The following is a 24,740-nucleotide window of genomic DNA, read 5'->3' as shown; positions in this document are numbered from 1 at the left end:
CTTATTTCTTAGGTCTTCGTGGTCATGCTAAGATTTCAGCTTACTTTAATATGAATGTTGTAGTATGTGCTCTATTTTCTATTTTTTTTTAAATTTTTTGATTTGGGAATCAATAGTAATTTTTTACCGATTTTTTAAATAATTTTGATTTTGCGACCTGTCAGTTTTAAAGAGTTTTGTTGTCACGTAACAAGTAAAAAGTGGGTAAAAAAAATATAAAAACAAAAATTTTAAAAATCTATATGATCTAGTTGAGTTTTATTTAAATGAAAGAAAGAGTAACAAAAAAAAAAAAATTTAAAGCATCATCCATCATTACACAAGGTACAACACTAAGATATTGTACATATTGCATAAAAACTTGTACTATAATCTGGAGGACGAAGGTCTCTAATCGAGCTCGCAGTATCAGTCGCACCCGGCTACTATCCACGTGTCGCCTCCTTCTTCCCTCAAATTCGATGTATATAACACCTCCTACAAAAATATAATAAAGTAGAAAAAAAAGCGCAGAAACAATTTACGAAGTTTCACCAAAAATCACAGACGCGAAGAAGAAAGCACCCTCCACTTCCTCCACTCTCTTCAGCTTAGGCTTTCAATACATATATATATATACATATATATCTCTATATCTATACATTATCTATATATACATATACATATAGGAGAGAGGGGACGGAGAGGAGGAAAATTTGGAAGAGATTAATTGTAGGAAAAAAAAATTTAATGGCGCAGAGCAACAATGGAAAATTAATGCCGAATCTAGACCAAAACAGCACGAAGCTGCTGAATTTGACTGTTCTGCAACGAATCGATCCTTTCGTTGAAGAAATTCTCATCACCGCCGCTCATGTTACTTTCTATGAATTCAACATCGACACAAGCCAATGGGTGCATATGTTAAACAAAATTTTCTTTTTTTTTTGAGTTCATTTTAGTTTTGTTTTTCTGTTTTGCGAGAAATTGGAAATGATTTGAGTGATTGATGAAATTTGCAGAGTCGAAAAGATGTGGAAGGATCTCTTTTTGTAGTCAAGAGGTGTGGTGTTCGCATTTTTATTTTCCGATTTGTGTTTGAAAAATTGGAAAGCTAGGGTTTTAATGTGATTACTGTCTCTGTAGCAGAATGTAGCTTAATTCAGTGCATGTATTTATATAGTACTATAAATTAACTGTTTTTTGTGGGGTTTGTATTTCAGGAATACTCAACCTCGCTTTCAGTTTATTGTGATGAACAGGAGAAATACAGGTGTGTTAGTATTTAAAAAAAAAAAAAGTAAAAAACGGTGATCAGCTTCATGTGTCATTCTATTCAGATGTTCATACCTTTTTTTTTATTGGGATTTTAATGCTATGTTTTTGTCGTGGAAATGAGTATATTAGTGTGATGAGATTGGTTTATTTCTAACTGTAGGTGTTTAGTTTGTTCATTGAGAGCATCTACTTTTTGTAATGGAAAAGATAAGTGTTAAACTGTGTCATAAGTCAGAAACAGGAATTAACTTGTAAATAATCACTGTTTGCCTGGACTTTTTAAAGAGCAGTATCTTCAGTTTATTTGAATTGCCTGTGGAAAAATGAATGTTGTGCTTGGTATGGATCATATGACGATAGATAATTGAGATTTTTGTGACTGCTCTGAAGCTACAGAGTACAGCGTTGAGGGTGTTGAATTTTAGTTGGTTTTAGCCCTGTATTTGTCACAATGTTTCTAGTATAAGTACAGATAAACTGCCCAAGCTTTTGGTTAGTGATGTATTGCTCGTGAGTTAAAGATGCTTCCTGTCAACAGTGAAGTGTTTAACTTAGAGTACGAATGGAAGACAAAAATAAACATGTGTAAAATACCTGTTTCATTTAGATAGAGCAAATTTACCATCTTTATATGTAAACCATCATTCTCATCCCTAATATAGTTAGTTCTGAGCTCTCTCTCTCTGACTTTGAAGTTTGAACTGATCTCTATTTGCATCTAAAATATTGTGGTTTTGTAGTATAACAGTGGGATTAATCTTGTATACATTGACGATGTATACACTAGCAACCTTGGATACATGCCACTTAATCCCAATTTGAATTTGAACTTCATTTTTTGCACAGGTGGCATGCATTCAAGGGTGTCTGTGTATACAAGATTAACCAATAACAGTTTTGCTCTCTCATTACTAAATGAAGCAAAGTGTCTATACTGAGTCTACAGTAAATCCTGATCAATTTTGTCAACTGTGGCATTTATGTTGCTTTGAAGTTGTATTTGTTTGGCTTCAATTGTATGCTGAGTGACAAAGAATGATTTGCTTCTTGAAATTGCTGAATACTCATAGAACCATCTGTCATTTTTCCAGCTAATATTGTGATGTATTATGATGTACCTGTTTTTGACGGAATAAATGATTTTCTGCCTAATATTTGTCTCCTTCTTTTGAAAAAATTATACATTTTTCTCTTTTCCAATGACATTGTTTTAGGAGTTTGGCAACCTTCTGTCCGCCATATATCAGATTAAGAGAAGAAACATGTAAAAGGTATCTACAGTGGGATTATGACGTAGAGTAGTTGTCATTATATGGCTAAAAGGTCTTAATGACCTCCATAGAATTTTTATTGCCAATTATAAACATGTGAAAATTGCTAATGCTGTCGTAGAGATGAATAAAAGATGCCTTTTTGCTGCCCTTTGTTTGAGATGGTGTGATACTTTTTATGATTTTACAGTATGAGTGAAATTTTTAAGAGGTATAAGTTGATTTGTACAAGCAGATAACTTGGTGGAGAATCTCTTGGAAGACTTTGAGTTTGAAGTACAGGTGCCATATTTATTGTACCGCAATGCAGCCCAGGAAGTGAATGGAATATGGTTCTATAATGCACATGAATGTGAAGAGGTTGCTAATCTCTTTACAAGGTATTGGCTAATTTCGTTGTGGTATTTTTCTTTAATTGTTGTGTTTTCTTTGGCTTCCATGTTTCATATATCTCTTCAGTTGAGAATATGATTATTTTTGTCCCTGCATTCTTTCTGTTCTAGATCCTTGTCAGCTTAACTTCTTTCGGTTGACTATTCTGACAAATATGGAACTCTGAATGAATTGTTGATTACAAAAGTTAAGAATGAAAGGTAACAGTTTTTGTGGAATGTATGTTGTTCTATCAACAATCAAATTTGGAGAGGGAAAAATATATCCAGTTCTTATTCTACAGAAAATCAAATTGGACACTTATATGTCTGTTACGGGATGCTTCTCATAGGTTTAGTATACAGGTTCAATTTAGGGAGTGTAGATCATCGTTAAGTGACTTGTAGAATTTGGACGATTGATATTCTTCCTGACCTCTGGTTTGAGGAAGTTTTTTTTTTGGGGGGGTGTTGGGGGGGGGGGGGGGGGGAGGAGAGATGGATTCCAATTGTTGATTCTGTCCTTTGTTGCTGCTTAAGTTTTCCTTTACTCTGACATGGAACGCAGGGTGATAGCGTTTCAGATTTCAATGATGTGACAGCAAGCCACTATGGTCAATATATAGTTTCTTGGGTAATGGATACTTATCGTTGACTGGGCAATTGTTGTATTTTGGTTTAGTTTGGTAGTGCTGGTCCATTAATTCCACTAGATGATGATATATGTTAAAAAAAAAAAAAAAGAGGATGGAAAATGCTGCAGTCCACTATTATTTCATTTTCTGTGACACTTTTTAACTTTTTAATCTTTCTCATCTTATGTATGAATCAGGATACTGAATGCATATTCCAAGGTGCCCACAAAATCAAAAGTCTCTTCAGCAAAGAGGTAATCATTGTTTGTGTTGATTGCCAGCTGCTTAATGTACTGTACATTTTGAGCCTTGTAAATCCTTGGGATGAATATTTTATGCATTAGTTTTCTATTGCTCATCCTTGTGGCACGTGATGAGTCTGTGGTACAAGTTACTTCAATTTGAATGTGATTCCACATTTCAGTTCGAGAAGTGCAATAACAAGATGTGTATGAACGATGATGTTTGCCCTGACACTATAGAAACAATAGATTGATTTTGATTAGATTGCTGATGTTCTCTACTTCAAATATTGAGATGGCAATAGTCGATTTATTGATGGCACGCTATATTATTGATTAACTTGGATTCCCTGGCCAGCATAAGCAAGTCAAATGGCATTACAACGTACAATCATCCATTAACTTGCACTTCTACTTGATGGCTAGACTTCACAAGGAAACAAATATGTAATACCTTAGTTTCTCCGTTCACAAGTCAAATAGACCGTTTCTCCGTTCACATTAATTGAGAAATATGTAATAGCTTAGTTTTTAGTATCTGTTGTCTTTAGTTTTTTTTTCCCCTTCTTTTTGATAGTTCTGGGAGAATTTTGCATTGTAGATATCTTTACATCAGATTTCACACGCAATCACTTTGATGTCCCCTTGCCCCCTTGCTTGTCTAAAGGTCTTATTGGGACTCCCCATCAACCCTAAATAAAAAGTATACAATAAGAAAAAGGAAAAAATCACAAGCTATAAGCATAATGATAAGACACCAACATAGTCAGGAAAAACTAAGTCCGTTGAAAAGAATGAATTACACCTGGATCTGCCATAATATCTGCAGTATGCATACGCACACATGTACATTTATGTGTATAAACATAAGTAGGTTTTGTTTGATATCGTGCAGGGGGGTTTTTGCGGTCACTAAATAGGCTGTTAAAGGTGGTTTTGGTAGTTTAATGTTAGGGGTTAGACAAAGGGTATTGTGGTTATGTACATTTATCTTGTTTACATTGGATGATGTTTTGGACACAGTTGGACATGCTAACAGTTCTTAATGTACTGGCATTAAGATCTTGTAAGTTCTTAATTGCAGAACCAAAGAATGAAGTGGAAACTAGATAACAGACATTTAGTTCAAAGGGTTGTGGTATTTATGTACTTGGAAATCACTATTGCAATTGCATTGCATTCTAATCAAACAGAGGATAAGTGTCAACATCTAGGGAAATTATTGCCTTAACAATTAGAATGTTTTCAAGGAAACACTCAACCATTTTAAGAATATCCATTAGGATTAGCACAATACAGCAAGAGGTATAATCATCACTTAGCGCTCGTGGTTGAGAAGTCATAATTTGTCTATGTAGAGTTTTGTAATAATGAATTCTTATATAATTGGTAACAAGCTAAAATTTCTTTGAAGAAACACATAACATGTCAGTTGTCTTGTATGTATCTGGTTACATAATCTATCTGTGAGGCATGCAAAAAGAAGTTTTAATAATGAAAGCTGACAGTTTGAAAAATTGAGTCCAAAAATAAATAAATGAATAAAGAAATAAAGTTATTACAAATACAGTGGCCAAATTAAATAATTATGCTGATGTTATATCCCAAAAAATGAAAAAGTAGGGTAAAAAGAAGCAAAGGAAACCTCTATTTGGAAAAGCACAATAGAACGAGTGCAAGAAATTATTATTTACTATATTTTTTTAGATGTTTATATCAGAGCTTGGGCAGACTGATTGGCTGGATTACCCTTAATTGGGCAACCAGCAGTTTCAAGTAAGTTGATCCTAGACAAATGATGGGTTATTAGGAGTACATTTTTAGTAGTCGTGCATTCTCAGTTTTAAATGGGCTTTGTGACCCGAAAAGCTTTGAAATTAAAGCCTACGGCTGACATGTGTCGAATATGATCCTTGAATATCTGGTAATGTTTGTACTTTGTCTTTAGTACTTTAATAGATTAATGGAACAGGTGTATATCCTCTGGCAAGGATTGCAGCTATCTATTTACTGTCTTGGGAACCTAATTACTGGTTCTGTGAATTTTCAAAATGTATACCATCTCCCGAAGGCATCAAACACTTCCTGCTTTTCTATTATTGTTTTCTCATATCCTTGTGTAAAATTTTTTTTAATAACCTCCTTGGGATATGGCCTAGTAATTTATTTTCTTCAACATCTCTCAAGTGTAAAATCTTTTTGCATTTTTTTCTTTTTTCTTTGTCTCGTATTCTCTCTGAGTGGTTTTCACCTCATCAGTTTTTTTTTTCCAATAGTTATTCCCTTTTTTTTCTTGTATACCTTGTGGGATGTCATAATTTGTTGATTTGATGCAGTGAGTTCGAGGAATTGGAAGCTGTCCCAACTATGGCTGTTATGGATGGTCCACTGGAGCCGCCATCGTCAACTTCCTCAAATGTTGCAGATGTTCCTGATGATCCTTCCTTTGTAAATTTTTTTAGTGTATGCATATAGCTTTCAACTGCTGTAATTTTGAATTGCCTTTGATTTAAAATCCTCCTTGGCCCATCATTTGGCACAATCTAACAGAAACATTTCCCTTTTTCAACCCTAAAATGTTTCAATATTCCAATATTATTGCTTTTTGATACCATACTCTGGTAGTGATTTCTCTTGATTTTTAATAATATGCTGCAGTTAGAGTGCCTTCTTTGCTTGCTATTGCAGTTAATCAATAGCCTTTTTTGTCTCTTTGTAAATCTCTTTCTCCTCTCTGCTTTTAGTTTTCATTCTTGAACTTCTTTAAATACACCTATTGTTTTCGTTTTCTTTCACCTTGGAATATTCATTTTGAAGTTTTCTTAATTTGATAATTTGTGCATTCTGTCATTGATTTCGACCCTACCCTCCCACCCCTGGAAAAGATAGTTTATTTAAAAAAGGAAAGGAGTTAAACCAATAATATTACAATGGGATATAATAAAATGCTTGATTCTTGTTCGTATGCTTACACTCAATATCTACCAATGCGTTTATATATCTTTAATTTTTGTTGGATTCTTTTCTATTTGTTTGTGTCTTACTTCTGGTGTGATTTTTCTGTGATTTTCCTTTTCCAAGTTCCATTTTATTATGTTAAAACCATAATGAGTTGAATGTTTCGTAATATGATTCTCAGACTGCTATGACTGTTGGAAGTGCTAATGCAACAGTTGCTGGTCAACCTTACCATCCATCTGCAACAATTCCACCTTCCCGTCCACAAGGTGCTGTTACCCCTCCTACGGGAACAATACGAACACCATCTCCCCCTCTTTCAACAACCAACCCCCTAATGCCTCTCCTTGAAACTCCCGAACACAACAATGATACCAAGCGATCAGCTAATTTAGTGAAGCCATCAACCTTTTTTGGTCCCCCTCCTTCCTCCTCTCCACTTATGGTGCCGCCGGTCTCTTCATCTATGCCAACTGCTCCCCCACTCCATCCTCCTGGGAGCCTCCAGCGCCCATATGGTGCTCCTTTGCTTCAACCATTTCCACCACCGACTCCCCCACCATCTCTTACCCCAACTGCTGCTCCTACACCTAACTATGCACCTGCTATTTCCAGAGACAAAGTTCGTGAGGCGCTTCTGGTACTTGTTCAGGTACGTATGACAACTTACCTGTCTTCTCGTATGTGCTTAGTTTCTTATGACCTGACTCTGATAAGCTAGTAGTAGTTTTAGTGTTTAATCTTTGTGGTTTTTTGGTTACAACTTTTGATAATTGGACATGATACAGTTTGTGTGGTTGGGGGTTCAATGAATGAAGGTTATAAAGGAATGAGAAGATAACAATGTGTCTGTTTCAATATCTATCCATTTCTTAAAATTGCAGATTAATGGAGCTATATGTTCATCAAAAAGCATATCCATCAGTTGAAAATTTTGGTGTGTTTATGCCTTCTCGAAGAGAAAAATTTAGATTAAAACCTGTGGTGGCTACATGGAAAGCATGAATTGTATTAAGCGGTCTTGCGCAGTTAATATTAGAAGTATTTAGTGGATCCGTAGAGTGATTTTATGACAAAGAATAATGGATTTGGAGCAGCTGTTAGTCTGGGAGTTTGGTCAAGTTTGATTAAGGGAATGTTTTTCTCGTTTCTGTTGGTTCTCTTGAATCTTTCTTTAAGAACCTGATAAAAGAGAGTGAAGAAAGACAAAAGATCGGGTGGATAGATAGATAGATAGATAGATGATCCCTCATCCCAGAAAAACAAAAATGAAATGAAAACAAAATGTGCAGGCATATAACTGACAGCTGACAAGAGGACCTACCAATATAATGGTGTAGAAAAAACCTGATTCCTGTATGCTATAAAGTTGTTTTAACCTGTATCATTAAATTAGACTCGAAGTACTAATTTCTGAAAGAGGCCAACTCATGTCATAAGAAAGATATCAAACATCACAAAGAATTCTGCATGTCCTCAATTCACTTTATAGACCATGAACTACTAAATACTTGATAATGTTGTATCCTATTGCCATGGTGGTGGTCTGAAGCCCATAAATTTTACTATCCTAATTCCCAGGCTAAAGATTTTGGTTGATTTTGTTTTGAGATTGAGCAACCTGTGCTTTGAACTTTGACTGATGAGCAGATGTAGATTATGCCATCCAATGGTGACAGTTGTCCCATCTAGCGCTGCTTCATTTAGAATTAGCTTCCATTTCTCATGGTGACATGATGACCTTGTGATAATTTATGCTTCCTTTTACTGTAATGCTGAGATTCATGCTCATAGTTAACATATCTTCTCAATGTATCTGATTAGCTCCTCTTTTGATGGTAGGATAATCAATTCATCGACATGGTTTACCGGGCGGTGCTGAATGCTCATTCATCATGACCAATCAATTGCTGCTATATACTTGGTGAAGTCATTGCTTACTGTGCATTTTTTAGGTTTTTATGAATATACTTTGGTTTAAGACATCTTCTGTATAGGATTTACTTTATTTATGCTCAGATCTCAAAACATTGTTACTGTATTATTTCGTCTGGCTTTGATAGTTTATTTGCTGCAGAGACTAGTTTATTTCTTGATCCTTTGTGCTTTTTATGGTTTTGTGCGCATTCTACTTGGCTGTATTGTGCCTGAACCTTAGTGAGGTAGCCTTTTGAGATCAGTTTTAAATGCATCCTGCCAAGACGAAGTTTTCATGCATGGTGTTGACTGAGGTATTGGGAAAGGACAATATTGATAATGCTGGAAAAAGATGGCTTCATTCTTCTGCATGATCGGTGTGAAATCTTTTCACAAGCCTGGCTATTCTATGAACAGCTAATGTTGGAAAACTATACCGACCTCTGTAGAAAGACATTAAATTTGCCAGATTTGAAGTGTAGAACTATTGGCCATTTTAAGTTGGAGGTATTGCCAGAAAGAGGAACTAGTTGTGGTGAAGTATTATGTGGTTATAGGTTTGGCAATTTTTTCCCCTCCTTCCTTGGTGGGTTCTAACTTTTGGGCTATCTGATATAAAATGAGCTAGAAGGTGCAGTGGATTCTTTTTGAGTTTCGGCATGGGAAGATGAAACGGTTTAAAGCTTGAGGAACCATTAATGTGTCGGAAGAGAAGTTCTTTTGAGACTCTTTAAGATATTGAACAACTTATCTCTACTGCTTTGTAATTGGTTGTTTAGGTCATGATATTAAGCTAGTTAATAATTAAAATGGAAAACTAGGGTTTGCTGCAAATATGCTCTGAGGGTTGTAGCTGTCACTAATTTTTATTTTAGGGGATTTTATGACGTGGAACGTGGTATCTTTTCCAGTAGGGTTCCATAGTATGATCCTGTTGATTTAGACAGAAGCATTAAGATGGATAAGGTTTTTCTAAGTTTCATACTCGAAGGTTTCTCTCACAAATATAAGCTTCTTGTTGTGGCTGGTTTTGATCGTAAGATTTTAAAATTTCTTACAATCAAAATTGGACATTGTTAAACTTGTACCATATATTTCTGCCCTTTCCTTTTGCATTTTTTTGGGTCAATCATTGGTAACCTTAGAAGAAAAGGAGGGGAGGGAAGGGTTAGATGGTATTGGAGAGGAAGTATAAGTGAGAGATCTTGGATTCGAGATCTTTCACTTGCACTTAGAAAAAAACATTGAAAGAAAATATTTTCATTGTCTAACTATTTTCCGCATCGATCAATACGTTGCCACCAAGAGTGCTGGTTTCAAATAACCGTCTCTTCGGTAAGCAATTGATGTTTGAAGGTCTCATGGTAAGTGTAACATTGGATGGTTAGTGATTAATGTCTTCAGATGCGAAGGTATCATAAAAGTTTTTTTTGCTGTTCGAGAGCTCAAAATTCTGGACGCTTTTGCCTTTACTCCTCGCTCCGTGGGAGAACAAGAGAACCCAAAGGCGGCGTCATGTCAAGATTATCAGATACAAACATTTTCAATCTGAAGAGAATAATAAAATTGAAAAAACATAAAGAGGTTTTAACTTCTGAAATTTATGCCCTAAAAACACGCACCAACACAAATATTATGTTTAAGAGTTTAATTCAAAAAAAAAAAAAAATCCCCACATGAGTTTAATTCAACCCATATTTTGTCCGAGGTCGGTCAAACCAGCAAGTCGCCCAAATCATCTCTCTATTATTGAAGCAGTGCTCTTGTTTCCTTCGGAGAAATCAAGTTCATCATGCTTGAGAATACATGCACTAGAGTCTTCATTTAATGAAAGGAAAGATTTAATTTAAACGTCAAAGATTGGCCTTCATATCTATAGTCAGACTGGCAGCTTGGTCCTGTAGCGCTAAAACATGAAAGCCGCAGCCTTTCTTGTGTAAGTCTACAAGATTACACCTATTAAACAAAATTTTCTGGAGATGCATGATTCCCTCGTTAAACATCAGTGCTAGATTGCAAAAATTCTACTTCGAGATGGCTGCCTGATCTACATACTAGTAGAGGTCACGAAGTACTCATCCAATGCAGGTTCCAGTTCAGGCTAAAAATGCCAACCCCCAAGGGTGCAATGATCCATTGCTAAACATCCTGTTTCTTGTTTCAAGCTGTTTTTACTTTTCGCGAGGGGGGGCGACGAAATATGCTGATGAGATCATCAAGACCCTGCAGATACCATGCACGAGCTTACATGTCATTCTCTCTTATTTGCTATTTGTATTCATATTGCTTAACTAGGATTAAGGTAAGAACACCAAAGGCTTCAATTCAAACTGAATTAATGACCAGAGGGAGACATAAAATAATAAATAAATGAATTCCAAGTAGACTGAATAAAAATAAAAATAAATTTCAATTCGAAAGACATACCCTGGTTGTGATAACAAGGAAACTGAAAAGAATAATCAAGTAAGATCCTAGTACGAGTAGCAAAAGCAAGTCAAATGTCACACTGGCCACCTGCAATGACATCAGTTAATCAATAGTCATTTCAATAGCCACCTGAAAACAACTTATCAAGCGAAAGTAGCTTCATTAATTGCCAGATCTTCAACACCAACGACAATGGCACACACAGTGGGAAAGGCATAGTGTTTGAGGAAGGACAAGAAACGAGGCTTTTATTCACAAGTTGCACTGTAAACCTGAGATACTATTTTTCAGACGTAATGAGCACCCCCACGAGTCATGGCTAACAGAACTAAGTATGAATCCAGACTCAAATTCCAAGCCAACAGTTTGCTGTCAAAGAAACCTACTCATTGATTCATTATATCCTCCTCCATATGCTTCTTCTTTGACAAATACAAGATTCTATCAGGCAGAGCAATTAACTTCTTGTCCTGTCTAGTCTTCAACTTTCTTTCCCAAGATTCTTTTCTTCAAGTATTTAATTTGTTCTGAATCTACACGTGCAATAGTGTGAATGTGTATACGCATCGCAAAAAAGGTGAAACAAGTTATCCAGTCACCTGGTATATATGTAATTGACTACTTGTTGAATCGTAGAAAGTGAACAACCCATCGAGCACCTCATGTTGTACATTCACCTCAACAGTATGCTCTGTCAATTCCTGCCAACATGCAGAAGCACAGATTTGATAAATGCAAAACATACTGGCTAAAAGACGTACATGAAACTTTAAACAATGATAAAGAAACAAAAAACAGATGCAAAAGCAACGAAGATGCTAAGTAGAAAGGGAAGCAACTGAATTTAGCCTATCAATTGAAAGCTATCAAACTGTTTGTAGAGCATTAGCTGTCATAAGCTCATACGGGAAAAACATTACAAGCAACAAAACTAGTCCAGGCCAAGGAATAGCTTTTGGTTGTCTTGTCCATAAAGTATAAGCCACCAAAGCCAATATTAGCAACAAACTAAAATTCACAAATAAAACAACATACTCAAGTTCGTTGTTACGAACCTTTTTAAGTGCCATGATGAGTGGGTCATTTTTTGTAAGAAATGGTGCCACACGTGGTGTTGTAGATAGAAGGTTCAACCATGAACGTATATAAGAAGGATTGACAGCCAAACTACTATCATCAGCGAAGATATTGATGTTTTTCCCGTCCTGGTTGTATATATGCCTCTGGAAACGAGGGAACCACTTCATTAGAAAACTAAAAAGTTTTGTAACACACACTTGTTTTTCAAATGCATTGTCACAGATCACAAATCAGAAAACTATCAACCTAAATCAGGTCATCATAGAAAAGCTGAGAAATCAGAAGGATTAGTGCCAATAAGTAAGCATTATATGGATGAATGCAGTAATCAATGAATGCAAAACTAACAAGGCTAAGCTGTGATTAACGTAAATATGCAAGTTGTGAAGTTAAAATGCAAATAAAATGAAATTCATATTTGACTAAACATATTTTGTTTCTGATTTTTATTTCAAAACAGACATGGACTTTAAATCCACTTGCACACACCATTGTATTCTTCTAATCAACCTTCAACTGGACAAATTAACCATCAAAATCCTTTGGAACTTTAGAACAAAAGTATCTAAATCATGAACATACCAAATCAGAATTAAATGTCTCTAGGGAACTAAAAAAGGGTAGCATACACCAAATGGACATTAACTTTCAGGTAGAGGGTATCAGATAAAAGAAACTGGTTTCCTAATAGATTTTATTTTCCCATTATCAAGTACAAGAGAATGCAGCATAAAACGGGTTTGTTAATCCTTTGCAACTCTACAGTTAAACACCATCAGCAATATAAAATAGGACTTTCTAGAAGAAGCCGTAGGATAATAGGTTTAAAAGAAATCCAAACATAGTTCATCACATACACACTCTTTGGTCATAGTTCCTGCCATCACTTTGGTAGGGGATAAGCAGGTTGGCTAATAATTCAGTTTCATCAATTGGCATGTCACTGATATCAACTGAGAAAACAGCATGCGCTCATCAACTAGCAACTGTTACAAGCCCCAAGTCTTTCCACCAGTAAGACTTACCTTTTTGGCAAACTAATTGTCAAAATATTAGAGGAAAAAATTTTACTTTGACTCCAAGCTTGAAAGCAAAAGCAAAAGCTCAAGTTAAATACCAACTGAAGTCTCAACCAACCTAAGGTCACAAACTGAGCGTACAAAAATTCCTGCAGTGCAAGAAGCATTACTAACTACCCTATCAGAGATCACAATTTGACTGCTTTCAAAGTGATTCATTTAGTTTGCACTCATCCAAGCAAAGGCAATCTGATATATATGGCATGAACTTCAAGGACAGCCTACATTTTCGGGCTAGACAAGTGACTTGTATTACAGGACACTCATTAGAAAATGTCACGCTTCTATAATCAGTAAAGAGTGTTGAGGGTCCACATGATGGTGTTAATGTCTGACAGACCAATAAAAATTATGTTCACCCAATATGCAATCTATTAGATGGAACAACAATTCCTAGTAGAGGATAAAACCAATGTTGATGCCTTACCGCTAGGCTTTCCGCAACTAACTTGACACTTCGAACTACTGAAGCCTCATTCACAAAGTGTCTGCAGAATAAGCCAGTTACTTTATCAAATGCCTAACTCAAACAGAACAAGAGTTCCCATGGAAAAACAAATATAAGAAGGCTCAAGTTCCAATACCTGTTATCAGACAGACCACCAGTGCTTTCTAGCAACTCAGGGGCAACAGAGAGTTCTGAGAGTGTAGCTGCTGTAACCCGAATCCTTGAAAATTGTTCATGCTCCCAGGCTACCTACAGCGTTTTAAATGCATTAGTGTAGAATCAAAACACTAGAAAATCCCATGCACAAAAATTGCTCAATTTTGTACCATCTCTAAAAGGCACAAGTACCTAATGAGTTGCAGGGGGGAAAAAAAAGAAGTCCGCTGAATTTGAAAATGCACATATGAGTTACAGTTTAACAGGCAGCACAATCTCTACCTCAACATTTCTTGGCCATCACCATACAAGCTACAGCCAGATATTCATTTTCTATTACCACTAAGCAAGTATGGATATATGCTCAATATGAATGCCACCAGCATATCCTTGAAGTAACTGAAACTTTTCTAGAATTCTATACATTCATTAGAAGGATCTGTCATCTTCCAATGATGTATTATTCATAATCTTCATTAATTAACTTCTTCATTAAGATAGATATTCATCCCATAGTATAACATTCCTTTGTAGAAAGACAAGCATAAAGCTGTCCAACTGACAGGCAGTAACTCACTTCAACTCATCGTCTCCAATGAATGATATGGATCAACAGGCAAAAAAGTCAAAGAAAGACATAGCTTTAACAAGCAAAAGACAAAAGTATATTTTACTATCATAATTTACAACTTATCCACAGCCTCATTCTAGTGACATGGTTCCAGACGAGCGGTAGAAACAGGACTAGAAAGTTCTTTAAGCATAACAAACTGCATAAAGCATAGGAACCTAAAAAGAGTTTTAAAAGGACAGGGAATGGTCCCCATGATGAATTGTAGGCTACAGGCACATATATTCTCTGGAAAGTGTACCTAAACTGTAAGCTCCACCTATATAGACATCAATCCCAAAAGCAGAACAAGACATGTTCACAATTAATTTAATCATCTAATCAAACAATAGCTGACCTACGTTTTTTATTTCACATATGTACTAGCAATGCCATCCTATGCCTTGTTCTGATATAATCAATTGAATTAACTTACTCGAGGATTAGAGATGTTTATCTTCTTGTGCTTAAGACCCACTTCTAGCCCCAATTCTTCAGCAACACTAGAAATACCCTGCAAAACACCTCCCGTCAAACCAGAAGTACCACTGCAAGATGCTAGAACTCAATATTACTGATCTCCATAGATATACTTTTTTTTGAGTGGAGGAATGGAGAGCACCTCAAAGATTTGCTTTATGTATGCGTTTTCTGGAGGTTTTGACACATGAACCCACAACTTGTCGCCTGATGAGCCAATACTATTCAAGCAAATAGCATAATCAATGCTCTCACGTAGACGTTGATCAAAGCTGCGAAGCCGCTGGAGAACAACAATTCAAAATCAAACATTGACATAAATTATTGAAAAGATATGCAGAGAACAAATTACCTTATAAGTTCCATTGTAGTTATAGGGCCCACCAGACGTCAGGCCAAACAGTAAATTGTATCTACCTCTTGTCCTGGGGTTGGAATATAAAATGGAAAACAACCTAGCAATCTCGAGAAGAGCCACAACACCACTTCCATTACTATCACTTCCCATAGACAGTGCCTGTTTGTGACAGTAAAAATTTCAATAAGATGTAATTATAAAAAACCTGAAGATCTATATCAAACATATGAAAGCATTTTACAGGTGCAGCCCCAAACGTGTCGTATGATGCCACTATGGCAATAGTAGGAAGTTGATTTGAATCAGCATCAGCTTTCAGTCCTGGCAACCATCCCTGTAATCCGAAAAATATCAAGTGCTTAAGTTATCTTCAAAAGATCAAGAGCAGTATCCATATATAACAAGTGACTTATACCAGAGATATAGCTAGAACCATCTAATAATTAATGAAGACATGATTATATTGATGCAGGTTGTGTAAAAAATTCATTACAAAAAAATACTATGCAGTAAACTCAATCCTATAGTGTTCAAGCTCAAAACTTTAACGTCCCAAACTAAAAGAAAGCATTCAATCAAGTGACATCAAAATAATTGTTAGCAGAAGCTCATAGGCAAACAAAGTTCCACTGCCGGACAAGAAATCCTACATCATAAATATAGTCCCAGACGGTCACCAAACAGTTTGCTCTGAGATTAGAACAAAATAAGAATAAATAAATCAGCTCAAAAATAAAAATACAAGAGCATAGATCAACTCCAAGCAAGCTTAGAGACATGACAATCAAAGCACACAGGCAAGGTGGACTTATATTAACTGCACATATAAAAGATATATAATTTGAGATGATTGACTATTGTAATTAAATGCATCCCCACCTAACTCAAGCAGTTCGTGATAACTGTACACTTGGAAGATAAAAGGCAAAAGTGACATATACCTGAATGTTTGTGATGGCAGGAGATCCTATTTTCCTTGGTTCTGGAGCAGCAACAACGAGCTTGTACCTGAAATAATTAAGATGTCAAAAAAGGATTAATTCAGATAATAAAACTCAAGGCACCAGGTGCACAATATCCCAAGCCAGTATAATATTCCGAAATAGAGAATCTTGTCTATCATGGAAGAGATTTAATGTACTCAAACAATATGCCAATATGCCAACCATCATCCAAATGCAAAATTTCAACAAAGACCTATCTGATAATAATGGTTACATCCAAAAGAAAACCAGCGAATCACACATGATAAACATCTCGCATAGACATAAAACAATAGCAATTTGAAGTGCTTCCACACATATATAAATGAAAAACAGAAATAGACATTTTTTCTGTCTAATCTTGGTATTTCCCCAAATTAAAATGCTCCAGCATTTAGCAGATAAAAAATTTAGAAACATGGGCTACAAGTTTATCAACTAACCCGCCTGTGGTCGCGGTTGCAGGCTGACCAGTAACATCATTCCTCTTGACATCCACCAGCACAGCATTGATATCGTCATGCTCAAAAGAAAAATAAACAGGATACTGCAAGAGCATAACACATAATTAAAGACCACCACTTATGTTAGTAAGACACAAACATTAAGCTTTGACTCAACAAAAGAAGATTAAGAGATCATCATTGGGATTAGCAGAATACCAATTTTCAGGCATTTCCAAAAAAAAGCAAGCTGTAATTCAAGTAAGGGAAGTGGCCGTGGCACACAAAAATCACTTGAAATTCCAACTTAAATCTCCAGTTCTTCCCACTTTGGCGAGGTGGAAGGCTTTTCTTTTCTATTAGATTGTTTTTTATCCACCACCTTAAGCAGATAGATAAAGACCAAAGTATGATTAACCCAAAAGCAGGTGAGAAGCACAAAAGAGATACTACGATCGATGTTCTCATATATTCACTGCCCATACCAAACATAGCGGACTTCTATGCTGTGGTCTATCAATCAAAACAAAACAAGAACCAAAATTTAGTTTTTGACTCTTTGTAGATATCATGCCAGAGAACGCCAAACCTTGGACAGCAAAATTGTGATGTCACACCAATGTCCAAAAGGGCATCCACTTCCAAAGATAGAAGAAACAATTCAAACAAAACGAAATTAAAAAGGCAACACAAAAAGCATGAAAACCATGATAAAAGACAAGTGGCCAGGTTCAAGAATCAATAAAAAAAAAAAAGCAACAGCAAGTCAGTACCAAAATTTAGAAAACTGTAAATCATTTGATCCACTCACAGGAATGTTGGCATGTATTAGCAACTGCTCAAGTTCAACTAAGATGTCCCTTGAAACATCTTCTGCAGGAGTATGATCAGCTTCACCCGTATATGTAGAATGATCAGCTTCACCCATATTGTCTACATTCTCAGGATTAAATATAGAAGGAAGTAAAAGAAGTAAACCACCCAAGATCTTTCTTTGTCCAATATATTCTGCATAACAGAGGAACAAACCAAATTTTACATGGATGATAATATTTCCTTTTCTTGTGCTCAAAGAATTAAAATTTTTCTTAAAGATGATACCAAATTAACTACCCAAATTAAAAAAACTTACCAAATAAGAAAACAGAACCTAAATTATAATGCAAGGTTAATCCTTTCATTAGAACCTGTTCTTGTTTCCTTGCAATTTTCTAGAGCTTCTCAAAATGGTAGGCCAAAATGGTAGACCACAATAGTATACTTTTGAAAATTGAAAGGGTAATTCTGCCGTGAATGTTTTGAAAAGAATAGATGTTACCAAATAACATCTCCAGAGGTGCTTCTGAATTAGCTTTTTCCAACCTAAAGTAAGTCCAGAGTATATCCCAAAAGCATACACTAACACGACTTGAAATTTGAAAAGAAACAAGGGGAGAAAAAAAGAATTAGCCTGTTTAAGCATCCAAGAGTATGCCTTTAGTTCACTAAATATGTGTATAGTACATTTTAAGCCCAAAGCGAACCTCTATATTGACCAGCAAGAGATTGTTTAGATATTATATTTAACAAATTCAGACACACGATTGCAAGTATATGCATCTACAAACCTGTTAAATGATATATTATTATATTGAACATCATTATCACTCCATGTGGATTGTCACTCAAACAGCCTATCGTCATCTACATGAAGCTTTCAGATTTTTCCATAACCTCATTGCAAGAATAAGTTTTGAAACTCTATTGATTATCAAATTTGTGATTTCTCATTCAATAGGTTAACTTATTAAAAGTGGCTCAAATGATCTGTTTTTCAATTTAGCTCCGGCATGATGTAAAACTCACGGTGAGTTACGGGATTCTGATTGATGCAGTTTCTTTGTTGATATAACCAATGTAAAATGGATATAACAATAGATACACAATATAAATGCAAAATTCTAGGCATGAATGATCTGAAAAATGAGTACTTTGTAGTAGTTGAGCTTTTTAAATATATTGTCCAATACCAAAGCACAAAATTTTATCAGAAGGCTTCAGTTTGTCCACTCCATCCTAATAAATATAAATATTCTTGTGCGTTCACCTATTTTTACTTCTTTTGACAGAGAAAATACAGGTCCCAAATTTCTCGTTAAGTTAAGCATTCTTCTCACAACTTGGTTTGGATGCTGCAAACGGTCATATCCATGTAGTCACTCTAAAAGAAACTTTGAAGACATAAACATCAAAATTACTTCCATAAATTGCATTGCACCAGGGACCAAACCAGTCCCTTTCTCTCTCTGTTTCATTACATTTGTCCATCTAGTCTGTCGTCTCATCTACCCTAATTAATTCCAATAGTATATCATTATTCCATTCCGTAACTAATTGTCCTAAACCATAAAATGAGGCAACCATTATTGACATCACGATTTTCTAAGGCATCACTTTCGCTCCTTTCTCCAACAATATCCGCACCACTCGAACACGTGTAGGTTTTAAAAATCGTCAGCTAAATTCCAATCAGCATTCCGTATCCTACCTAAGTCTAACTGGCAAAAACAGAAAATATAGCCTTTTCCACCGGTAAAAGCAATTTAACAGAACCGAAATTCCATTAAAAAAAATAAAAATTGAACCTCAAAAAGAACTAACAAGAAACTCAAGAAGAAGCATACCTCGAATGAGAGTGAGGTTCAATTCACGAAGCGGAAGAATCAAAACCGTACGCGAGAGATCAGCTGCGGCAGCTGAATTACCACCACCACTACCACTACCGGCGCCGGAAGAGAAGAGAGAAGAAGCAGCGTGATGATTAAGAGAGGCGAATCGAGATCCAAAAGGAACGCCGGCGAGATCGTACTGAACGAGGCGATAGACGTCGACGACCGTAACGCCGTCGCAGAGGTCAGCACATGCCGCGAGCACAATCAGCACCACCATCGCCATCATCGACGCCGTGTACATTGTCGGCTCCAATACTCCGGCCGACTTTCTCTCACTACTCCCCATGGTTACACGCACAAGTATGAGAAATAGAGAGCGAGATAGAGGTAAGAGTGAAGAGAGCGAGGGCTTTTGTTTGAGGTTTGATCGGGTTGGGACTTGGGAATTAATAATAGAGGATTTAATTTGATTCGGAAAATTAATAAAAAAAAATGGATTGGATAATTTTTAATTTTGTGCAGCTACTAATCATTGGACTATCAATTAAGTAGAAGTTATTAATATGGTAATTATTTGTGTGTTTATTTTGGCAAAGAATTGTATTTTTTTCCTTTTTGTGGTAAAAACCTTTATTCACTATTTTTTTTTTGGAAATTTTAACCCAAATTATTTGTCTTGTGTTTTATGGACCTCTAGGCAAAAGCCGCAAAATATTGAAAGAAAACCTATGCACTTAAAATAATTATTAATTTTTTTATAAGAGTGAAATTAATTCAAAAAAAAAGTATCAAAATACAAGGGAACAATAAATATGAGCGTGTATTAGAAAAATCTTATTTAAAAAATAGCATTTTTTGAATTTCATTATTGAAGATAATAGATAGAGATTTCTTGATTAATTACACATGGACCTTAGATTCAACTAAATTACATTTTGGCCCCTTAAGAGTGGAAAAACAACATCTAAACCTTTTTAAAAAATGTAACTCATTGTATTTTTACAAAAAAAAATTGAAGGAAAGAAAAAAGGATCACATTATAGAAGTAACCTTTCAATGGAATGTCAAGATCATGTAATAATGCTTTAATTCAAATGCAACCTATCAGTGGAATACCATGATCATGTTGAAGAATTTAAATCACTTTTAAGTAGAATTTGGTAATCAGAACTGTTTTTTTTTAATCTCAAAATTGGATAGGTTCACATAAAATGTAAGTCCCTTTAATATTTATTGTCATATATTTACTAATTTTTTGAACAGCAAATCCATGTGATATCATCTGAATTTGGATTTACAATCTTGAAAAACTAGAATTTTCATCAAGTTGCATGGTTCAAGGAGGAAAAAGGGGTAGCACCAAACTTAAGGCAGTCATTGGTTTTTTTTTTTTTTTTTTTATCGGAAACGATAGATAAATTTTATAGCAAACCAAACTTTACAATATTTGAGTAACGGCTCAACCACCTATACAAAGTATACCAGTCAATTTTACTCATTCAACATGCCATATGGAATAGAACTGGAAAGATGAAGCTTGGACGAGTATATTAATAGGCACAAAGCCATTGAAGTAGGGACATAATAGTGATTACTGATTTAGCTATATACAGCTAAACTTTCAATAATCTAAAAGAAGGTAATCTTATCTATATGGCAACCAAGCTTCCTTGATTGCCATTGTTAACATATCACCATGAACATCCAAGGATGCACCCCCTCCCCCCCTCCCAAAAAAGAAAAAGGAAGCTTCATTTTCCCATCATACAAATCTTACTCGTGGCTGGATTGAGCTCAACCTTGATTGCAGGATTCTTCATATCTTTTGGGCCACAGTTAGATTAGTGGAGCTGTATATAGAATAGGGCTTTGTTAATTGTCATATTGCAGGAAATAAAGAAACGGAAATGAGAAGAAAATCGAGAAGCAGAAAAAATATTGCTTATAATATCTACGTAGGAAATTGGCTGAAAAGTAACTAAAGAAACATACAAAAAGCTATAATACATTTCTTACTTTCTACGCGTGCGTGAAACCTTTCAGCACACCAACCTGCTCTGTAACACCAGTAACATCAAAGGCATTGAATTGGAAATTCCAGAGGTTCAGTTGCCTGATCTTTCTTCATTCTCAGGAAATATAAATTGGAGGTCTTCATTGTCCCTGTAGACTTGCACCAGAGCAGCGGCTTTATATGCAAATATTCCAAGCATTGCTGGTACAAGCTGAGGAAGGCACAAAAGAACACAACATAAGCAACCATATACAAGAAGGGAAACGACCAGGTTCCAAGTTCGCATCTAGTGGCTGACAGAGAGTGGCAGCAAGCAGGCAGAGAGGTTTCTTGTGATCCAAAAGAAAAATCTCTATATGTCCTTACCAAATTCCTATCTATCCCCAATCTTTCTTTCAAAATTATCAAGGGAACTTCCTGCTACGTAACTAAATATATCCTGTACTATGAACTTCCAAGTCAGGGCCCACTGGTTGCTCTGTTATAAGAAGGAAATTACCTGGAAATCAAGCAAATCATGGGCAAAATGCTGCGACAATTCCCACAAGCCATATATTGCAGCAGGAATTACAAGCCTTGGAGATGAAAGAGCAAGGCCAGTACCCTTTATAGATCTTTCAAATAGATCTTGCAGATCCTCAGACCTTATTCCAATCCTGGTTAAATATAAATGTTAGTACTAGGTAGCATTTCAGTTGGGTTCAACACATGCAAAAGATGAAAAAGAAGTTCAAGTTTTAGTAATACTTCTTTGATTTCTTTTGCATAAAGATGTCTGGAACTTTTTTCTTCGAGAGGTTGTCCACATGTTGGCACAGGAGTTGAAGGTACAAGCAACTGCAGATTTAGCAAAAACCAAATGAAAAATGTAAGGTGGCAGGCCCTTTGGAGACAAACTGAGTGGATAACTTCTGCCAAAAAAAAGTAAAAGTTTTTGAAGGGGAAGAGAAAAATGAGATGAATGTGCTGGATGCCTAAAGGATTTAGACATCTGAATACAAATGTAAACTAGAGTTTAAGGTAAACCAATTGCTATGATATACACATCAAATGACGGAATTTTTAACCACTTATGACAGTAGATTTTTTTTACGATGCTGATGCACACTTGGTAGTACTGAATTCGCAATTGTTAAATATCTGAGTTTGACAATTTTAAGTAAAAAGAACACCATAAGATGGATCCCTAAATAGAGAAGCACAGTGGCTAATCACTAACCTGAAAAGCACCCCAGTACCATAGCTCAAAGCAGCCTGATCGAAGAATAAGCATAGTAGGTTATGCATTTGATAAACATGTGAACCAAACAGCTTTTTCTAGCACCTGTTAGGCTGTTATCATTAGTAGAATATGATTTACAGCTTTCTGAAAATTTTCAAATAAATGAAATCTACTTTTCTGTTACCGAGAAGCAATTAAATTTTTGGAAAGATGAACAAAAGTTTGCTTCCATTATAATCAATTTTTAAAACGTCATAGGTGCTTTCAGCAATAATGAAGCAGTTAAGGACAATGACCAAGCAATGAGAAACAAGGACACCGACAAGTTTTAACACATTGAGAACCATTTTATTTCCAGATCTTAACCTTCAAACCAATTACCTCAACAGACAACACTACTAGGCAATATCCTCCGCATGCAGTTCCAATCCCCGCCGTCAGCAGAAGCAGTTCCCTTTTCAGCTGAAATCAGGGAATAGGTAAAGCGTAAGAAATTCTCTACAAATTCTGCTGGTGCAAAACTGACTTCAAGTAGCTATCTTCAGCATGTACATGCTACTCCACAATATGTTGTAAGAACAAACAAAACTTGAGCGCAATTACATCAGCTGGGGCAAGGATACATTTTACTAACTTTGATTCATTCCATTATTTTGCTTCATCATTGTCTAATCTTGTCAAAATCAGATAATGTTATACACAATATAACAAACAAAACACGTTCTATAAACACAAAAGAACTAAGCAGACAATGCACAGAACTAATAAATTCAAATAACCATTATAACCTGGCACAGGACCTCTTACCAGCTCCACCTTTAGCATAAATTTGGAGAACATTACCCGAAAAGTAAACATTCAACCAGGAAATCCTAATTTTCAGAAACACTAGGGAGGGTGCTTTTTTTTCATACTCCAGAACTGCGAGAAGTATAGTAATTACAGCTAATATAAAACAGAATTGACCACATCAGAACATCATACAGCTTCATATCTGAGTAAATTGAGCTTTCTCCTCTTCTCACTATCATTTTGTAGCTCCTGCAAATTACAAATGAAATAATAACACCATTACTCTCAAAAACTAAAATTAAGGAGACAATATAACAGACAAGGCTTTACAGAAATAATTCCCAAACGATCTTATAAAAATACCTTAATACTCATCTTCTTATTGACTGGTGCAATGAGGGTGTCTCCCAATACCCATTCATTAGTTCTTTTTAGTTTTAAAAATCCACCACCCTCGTTTTCGTCAAGTACTTCCTACAAGTAAAACAAAAATTAAGTCATAATAATCAAAATTGAACAATAATTCTTCCTAAACCATTCTTACTTTTCTAAATCAACATTAAAAGGAAAAGCCCAAAAAAGAGAGAACCTGTTCTGGAAATTGAGGAGTGTTATCAGAAAAATCAGCTGCAATTGTCTTTTGAGCATTAGTATTAAGGGAATCAATAGCTTCTTTGAGCCAAATTCTGTCAGAAACTTTTGCTATAAAGTCTCCACTGAATTCTCTTTCTTTTATGAAGGCTTCTAATACTTCATCTCCTGCAAATTCACTCACTTTTGTACCCCAAAAAAGAAAATAAACAAACAAATTAATTATAAAATCCCAGAAAGAAAAACTATAGTGGTTATATTTTTATGCTAAAATGTTTAAAAACAATGCTGTGTTTAAGCGGCAGTTGAGTTTACCATGCTGGGAAGTCCTGAGAACAGACAGAATTGCTGGGACTAAGGAGGTGGGGCGTCGTCGTTTTGGAGAATAAAGATTGGAGTAGCTTAATCTCAGAGGAAGAGAAATGGCAGGGTTCATTTTTAGGAGGTAGAATTTTGCTGTGATTAGTGGAAATCAAAGCTCATTGTTGGCTTGGTCCTCTGAAGAAGCAGCAGCTGTTTCTTGAAATATCTTTTCTTTTATCTTCTCCTCATGATGTATCTGTTAGTTTGCATTCTCCACCCCTCATATTTGTTCAAAGTACTCTGTGACCCCAGCGAGGATATATTTGTTGTTTAAAATTTACTCATATGTCATCTATCAAACCGTGACAGTGTATACACTTACACTGTATATAAAATTTATTCAAATTTTTTTGATAGAAAAAAGAAGGTTTCCTTTTTAGGCAAAAGAA

The 24,740-nt window shown here is 35.5% G+C and overlaps 3 protein-coding genes across 5 annotated transcripts; 1 reads left to right on the top strand and 2 right to left on the bottom strand.

Moving 5' to 3' along the window:
* The first annotated feature begins 492 nt into the window (after positions 1-492).
* Positions 493-8,830, top strand: LOC113705619 (mRNA-decapping enzyme-like protein). Of its 2 annotated transcripts, none has more exons than XM_027227541.2 (8): positions 493-894; positions 1,002-1,042; positions 1,203-1,252; positions 2,764-2,908; positions 3,732-3,788; positions 6,113-6,224; positions 6,916-7,386; positions 8,577-8,830. In XM_027227541.2, the coding sequence occupies exons 1-8, from the start codon at positions 730-732 to the stop codon at positions 8,631-8,633; spliced, it is 1,098 nt and encodes a 365-aa protein (XP_027083342.1). In that variant the 5' UTR covers positions 493-729; the 3' UTR covers positions 8,634-8,830. The 2 variants fall into 2 exon arrangements, with proteins under 2 accessions (XP_027083342.1, XP_027083334.1); XM_027227533.2 differs by having other exon boundaries at positions 6,113-6,239.
* Positions 8,831-10,377: 1,547 nt separating this feature from the next.
* Positions 10,378-19,809, bottom strand: LOC113705614 (uncharacterized). The gene is made up of 14 exons (XM_027227526.2): positions 19,382-19,809; positions 17,530-17,726; positions 16,719-16,822; positions 16,234-16,300; positions 15,534-15,626; positions 15,287-15,451; positions 15,077-15,217; positions 14,891-14,968; positions 13,825-13,937; positions 13,668-13,728; positions 12,137-12,304; positions 11,681-11,782; positions 11,079-11,168; positions 10,378-10,874 (listed from the first exon to the last, which is right to left on the bottom strand). Exons 1-14 carry the CDS (start codon positions 19,713-19,715, stop codon positions 10,812-10,814), a joined length of 1,776 nt encoding a protein of 591 aa, XP_027083327.1. The 5' UTR covers positions 19,716-19,809; the 3' UTR covers positions 10,378-10,811.
* A 1,083-nt stretch (positions 19,810-20,892) lies between these two features.
* LOC113705599 (uncharacterized) lies at positions 20,893-24,517 on the bottom strand. 2 transcript variants are annotated; one of them, XM_027227514.2, is made up of 10 exons: positions 24,304-24,517; positions 23,987-24,171; positions 23,761-23,871; positions 23,590-23,646; positions 22,987-23,067; positions 22,603-22,637; positions 22,131-22,220; positions 21,883-22,039; positions 21,386-21,594; positions 20,893-21,219 (listed from the first exon to the last, which is right to left on the bottom strand). In XM_027227514.2, exons 1-9 carry the CDS (start codon positions 24,422-24,424, stop codon positions 21,475-21,477), a joined length of 957 nt encoding a protein of 318 aa, XP_027083315.1. In that variant the 5' UTR covers positions 24,425-24,517; the 3' UTR covers positions 20,893-21,219; positions 21,386-21,474. The 2 variants fall into 2 exon arrangements, with proteins under 2 accessions (XP_027083315.1, XP_027083319.1); XM_027227518.2 differs by having other exon boundaries at positions 21,422-21,594.
* Between the last annotated feature and the right edge of the window lie 223 nt (positions 24,518-24,740).

The sequence above is a fragment of the Coffea arabica genome, chromosome 1e (genome assembly GCF_036785885.1).
Source record: "Coffea arabica cultivar ET-39 chromosome 1e, Coffea Arabica ET-39 HiFi, whole genome shotgun sequence".
Taxonomy (NCBI): Eukaryota; Viridiplantae; Streptophyta; class Magnoliopsida; order Gentianales; family Rubiaceae; genus Coffea; species Coffea arabica.
Note: the sequence above shows the minus strand (reverse complement) of the source record. Positions and strands in the feature narration are given on the sequence as shown.